The following is a 6,000-nucleotide window of genomic DNA, read 5'->3' on the forward strand; positions in this document are numbered from 1 at the left end:
CCTATCAAGGATAAGGCTTTTCTGAGAGTTTTTGGGTTTTGCTTGGTTGATTGGGCAGTTGGTGGTTTTTTGCTTTTTTGTTCTGGACTGAAGTCCAATGTTTGCAGCATTGTAGTGCAGATTGCTTCTTTACTAATCCAAAAATCTATGTGTCTATAGTGCTATACAATATCACTTCCCTGACCTTGTTTTTTAAAAGAGTCTAATCCACTTAAAGTTTGTATAAACTTGGATTTAACTTAGTCATATAAGCATTGCTCCTACAATGAACATGTATCAACTGGTATCTCAGAACACAGTTATAAAGTCATGACATCTTCATTAGGCTATGTTGGATAAAGTAATGTTTCTTCAGTCTTTCTCAAAGAAGAGCTGAAGCCTGGTAGTCAGCCATTTGCAGGAGATTAATTTTGAGTTCTTCATGCTGCTTAAAATCAGGTATCTTTGCTATTAGGGTTTCTTGGGAATAAATTCACAGCAAATAAACATCTATCAATGGAATTCCCAAATACTGATAGAAGAGCTAAATGTTTTTCGTCACTTCCTAATCACCCACCAATTCTTGGTACATTAATCTCTCAGCCACATTGGCAATCTTACTCATTTCTCACTCATAGTTTGCCTTCTCTGCAATTTCACCTTTGTTTTGTAATGGAGGGTGTGTGTCTTTCATCATTTTTTTCTGGAAAAAGGTTAAATTACAGCTCAGAATTCAGAGCACTGTCATGAACTTTAAGGATGATGCAATGTGTCCATCCACCTAAAAGGGGAAACTGGCCACAGCACACCCCCCTCTGGGTTGGCAGAAGAGAGACTGCAGATGCAGAAAAACACAGGCAGGTCAAACTCAGTAGATTTTCAGAATTGCAGACCGGCCCTTAGCACACTAGGGCAGGGTTGCCCTGACTATACAGCTCAGTGCCACTGAGGCACAAAAGCCAGGCATGCCATTTAAGTCATAAGGACACAAGCTGAGCATGAGCAGGGCCATTTTCTCTGCAGGTTTTTTAGAGTCTTAACAGTTTTTGCGCACTGAAACCTACAAGAAGGAAATCAGTCCACAATCTTCTTCAAAACTTGTCTTGGACACCATTTTTATGAGGCATAGACACAAATGGTGTTGCACAGAACTCACTTTGGTCAGAGCTTTCTGGAAGGAATTTCCAACCGCGGTCTCTCCCTTCCAACTGCTGGAGTAACTGCTTACTGCATTTTTGTTTTCTGCCAGAGATATGAGGTTACATAAAGTAGATGCACAGTTTTTATTGCTTTTGTTAGACTGTGTTCTAGTTTTGTGTTAGACTGTGTTTAACCAGCAGTTAAACCCTTGGCTGTAACTCGCATCTACTCACTCAGGAGACTGGAAGATATGCTATAATGATGCGACCAATAAATAATTCTGCCTAATGTTCTCGCTATATTTTGGAAACTATGATTGACTCTCTATGTGCTCATTAATCAGCTGTGTAACTATTCAGGAGGCTAGGTTTTTATTTGAATCAGTAAGTTTTTATTTGAATAGCAAAGTTTACAATGGCATTAACACATTAGTCAGGCACACCTAATTTCAGAGCTTTCTTTGCTAGAAGTATCTGTCTCTACAGCCTACAAAATGAGGTATAATCTAATTCAAAATTTAGTGTAAGACTATATTTGCCTGTCAACATAAATCAGCAATTTCTACCTCAGATTGGTCTTCACCCTCAACATCATTTCTAACCTAAAGACTGTTTTTTTTTAACATATCAAGTACTGCTTCACTGAATACATACACACCAACAAAATGCATTTTATAATGGTAAAAAGCTAATAAGCACATGTTCCATATAATGCACAACCATATTGTCTTATCTCTTAACTACATCTTGTTTTTCTAGAACACATAGCAAGTGACAGTGACTTGGTTTCCTTAATTTAAGAAACAAATTTAAGCTACTATCAAAATGTAATCTGCACTAATCTAGACATAGTAAAAAATTACAAAATTATGTTATTCTGAGGTGTTTACATTAACAAGATCACTTTAAAGCACTCATCAATTATCATTATCCAAATCAGATGGGAAATTTCTAGAGAACAGACCTGAAGAATATGAGTTTGGGATGAGATGTAATGATTTCTTTTTGCATAAAAGCAAAAACTGAGCATTGGCACACTAGATAGAAACCTACCCACTGGAAGGAATTCGTAGAAGAGTCCCTATGGCCCAGGAACTGAGAAGGAGATATCTTTAGAGTGGCCTGGACATGCTTCATTATCTCCCCCTGTCCATTCTGTCTAAACTTAACCAGGTACCCACCTGTAGATTTGACCTTGTTCTGGATCCTAAGACAAGGTCTTTGCCAACACACACAAAAATAACCTATAACTCTTGGAGAATAGTAAAGTTTCTAGCCTCAATGCAGCCTAGTTCCTCTATAGGACTATACCCACCTAGTTGTGCTTTGGGGATGAGAGCTGAGCTGCCCTGCCACTAGAAGAGTTACCCCATCGTTTTCTGTCAGTCATGATCATCCCCTGCAGTTACCAAATCCTGGACAAGTCTTAACTTCTGACCTTATATTTTGAGGGTGTCACTCAGTTTGAGCCCCCAACTATCTCCTGTCCATTCTTTTGTCTGACAGAAATTAGAACAGCATAAATTAGAAAACATAACTCCATCCCTCAGTCCATGTTTACATCATGCCCTTCCTCTTTCAGGTTTTCTAAACTCCAAATCCTAATGATCTTCCACTAGCCAGATGCCTTTGCCAGGCCATTGACCATCACACAGTCAGTGCTGTCTGAGGTTTCTGTCTGCCTTCTCCATAGCCTATAACCAGAGTGCTGGTCTCTGCGAGGTGAATCTCAGCAACTGAGACACTTGCTGTCAAAGGGTAAAGTTACAGCAACTTTTGCCTTCTGAGCACTCAGTTACTTACTTTGTTTTGTTTTTTTCCATTTTTATCTTTGGCAATTTTTCATGTCTTAGAGCCACTGAAGTTGGTATCATAAAAGGCATTCAGTTAAAAGCAAAAGATAAAAACGCTTTTTACCTTAAAATACATCTTACTAATGACTTTCATAGCACACTTGCCAAGAAGAGGTTCTGAAGATCTTAAACTGAGGTAAACTACCATGCTGCAGAGAGCTAAGGCCTGCTTCACTCACCAGATGTGGGGGAGAAGGCTTATATCATTTTACAGTCTTTGAAAAATGAAGCATCAAAGTGACATAGCCTTTTTTCCCAAAGGAAACTTTAAATTTGAAATTTCTGATAACTTACTGAAACTCTAAAAATATGAGACTCCCTTCCAGAAATGTAGTCATGCCAACAATACTCACAGGTACAAATGTTCTCAACTTAAAGCAGGAAGAAAAGAAAAATGTGAGGCAGAATGTCTTGGATTTTCACTCAAAATTGCAGTCATTTTGCCCATGATAAATATGCTAGAACCAAATTGACAATCACAATTGTACAGTGAAGGATGAAAATTCAGAGCCTCTTATAACAGACTCAATAATGTGCAAGGTGCAGAGAAGTGAAAGGTTGAGCCTGTTATGAAGCATAATGGTGTTAACAGACACTCTGAGATGATATATCCTGAAGAGCTGGGACCACACAGCCCACATACCAGCCTTAGTTCTTCATGGTATCAGTCCCTGGGTTCACAGGGCCTCAGTCATTTCCCCTGCTCAACAGAGCTAGCAAGAAAATCTGCTTTGTGAGATTATTATGAGGATTAAATGACACAACAAAATCATTTGAAATAATGGTTGATTATAGTTGATTTGCAAATTGTAAGTCAAGTACAGTTTGCTGGCAACACTCCATTATATTAACCTGGACTGTGCTCTGATACAAGCCAGAACATGGAACTTCAAGGATTCCATTGGAAAAGTAATGAAAGTAAACAGAGTCTCCTGCCTTCTCTGATTCTGGACTGTGTAGACCAGCATAGGCCAAACAGGACAGTGCCAAGGTCTAAACAGCTCAACCAAGTTCCACACTGAGGACAACAAAATCACTGTCTCGCTCACACTTCCCTTGGGTCAGGCTATCCGGAAGTCTGTAACAGCATGTCTTAACACCTGCTTTCCACAGGCTACCTTGTTTCCTTTCTGTCGCTGAAATTTTGTGTTCTCAAAGTATCAGCTATGAAATTATTCACTATTTAAGTGTCAATCTGGCAAGAAGGTTTGGTTTTCTTTGAAAAGTCCCTTTGTGACATGTAAGGCATCCCTTAAATACAACATCTTTGTGTACCAAAGGTATTGCAGCTTTCTATATAATCCTCATGTGAGCAAATACCTCTCCAATCTCAGAAGGATTCTTTCTCTATAGGAATGCTACCAGATTCTGCATTCTGTTGAAGCATGAGAAAATCACCCATCCAACTGAATGGAGAAACAGAAATTTGACATATACCTAAATGTCTCAGAGCCCACCTCCTCTACAAAACATATTCCTGTTAAGCTTCTGCCAGGAGCACTTCCCTCATTCTAATCACTAAAGTCATATCCCAGTCCTTATGTCTGTCTTCCATTATTAATTATGCATATTTTTCTATTATTTTGTATTCTAATATAGTCCATGATTAAGTCACCTATATTCTCCATTGATTATAAGTACTTAAGAGGCTGAATCTTTTTAACTCCATAAGAATTTTGCTGTTTAACGTATTTATTAAACATCCACAATAGCCATTTATAATGAGGATTCAAAGTTGGACAAGGTAGTGTTCTGATTTCATTCAGTAATTCATGAAGGGCTTATGATCAAATAGAGTGGTGAGGTTCTTTGTGTGTTTTTTTTTTTCCTGGAATTAGAGCTAGCTACAATTTCACATTAAACTCCAATGGTATCTTTTCTTTATTTTTTTCTTCTCTGCAGGATAGTGGCCAAAGCCTCTCAGAATCTCATGTCCACACAAAGCTTAGGGATTGTATTTGGACCCACCCTTCTGCGAGCTGAAAATGAGTCTGGGAACATGGCGATACACATGGTCTACCAAAACCAGATAGCAGAGTTCATGCTGAACGAGTATGATAAGATCTTCAGCTCAGAGGAAGACTGACAGACAAGACAAGCTACTGAGTATGTTCACATCTGTCTTGATGCCTAATATTTTTACATTTCTGTAAACATATTTCTGAAATATTTTTTCCTTCCAAGCGACAGATGCTTCATTTTGTGAAAACTTAGTGATGATTTTGTATTTAAGTTCCAAACATTTGAATAAAATAAATGACAATATTTTCCTATATGTGTTCTATGTTAACCCCTTGAGTGTTGTTCCTTTTAGCATTCTAGAAATACATCATAAATGTCTCACACTCTTAAATAGTGTGTACAAGACAGCACCCAGGCATAGCTCTACTACTGCTCCTTGGCATCAGGTATTTGTTGATGTGTGTGCAGATAGGTGAGTATGTAGAGAAGTTGTGGGTAAGTATGAGTGTGTGCCTGCTCAAGATCAATGCGTCAGCTATGTCCCCACATGCCTAAGCCTCCACAGAGAGAGCACAAACAATAGGAAGGCATCTATGTTCTCAATCAAAAGAGTGCTTTCATCTTTCAAGAGTACAATACAATGATCATCGGTGATGGGTGAGCTTTGCAAATACATGTTGAGTGGCAGCTTTCCTGAAGACCAAAAGGACAGTTCAAGAGATTTGTTGTTGGACAGCTCTTTTTTGTGTGTGAGTGCTGTTTTGGTTCCACAAATATACCATTTTGTAAATTAAATGGATTGATCTTTATTTTCCACAGGGACTGCATTTCTGTTCCATTTTGAGTCTTCATCAAACTGTGTCTCCTCCTTTCCCCAGCTATGCCATTTTATGTAGAATTTTTATTTTTATTATGTTTTGAAGGATATTTTATTGGTGAGTTACACTAATTCTAGCTAGGAAGAACTGTTTTTAAATGCTTGGATTAGTATGCCCTAAGGATTCCTTAACTAGACTCATATTATCTTATCCATTTGATGGTTACTTTCAGTTGTGATTGATTAAACA

General features: G+C 38.2%; 1 protein-coding gene across 2 annotated transcripts in view; it reads left to right on the top strand.

Moving 5' to 3' along the window:
- Arhgap15 (Rho GTPase activating protein 15) overlaps window positions 1–5,236 on the top strand; it is a 599,688-nt gene extending 594,452 nt beyond the window's left edge. For both annotated transcript variants that reach the window (XM_006974294.3, XM_076569381.1), the window contains one exon: window positions 4,874–5,236. In XM_006974294.3, coding sequence (XP_006974356.1) covers window positions 4,874–5,057 — 184 coding nt within the window. In that variant the 3' untranslated portion in view covers window positions 5,058–5,236. The remainder of the gene's footprint in view (window positions 1–4,873) is intronic.
- The last annotated feature ends 764 nt before the right edge of the window (window positions 5,237–6,000 follow it).

The sequence above is a fragment of the Peromyscus maniculatus genome, chromosome 4 (genome assembly GCF_049852395.1).
Source record: "Peromyscus maniculatus bairdii isolate BWxNUB_F1_BW_parent chromosome 4, HU_Pman_BW_mat_3.1, whole genome shotgun sequence".
Taxonomy (NCBI): domain Eukaryota; kingdom Metazoa; phylum Chordata; class Mammalia; order Rodentia; family Cricetidae; genus Peromyscus; species Peromyscus maniculatus.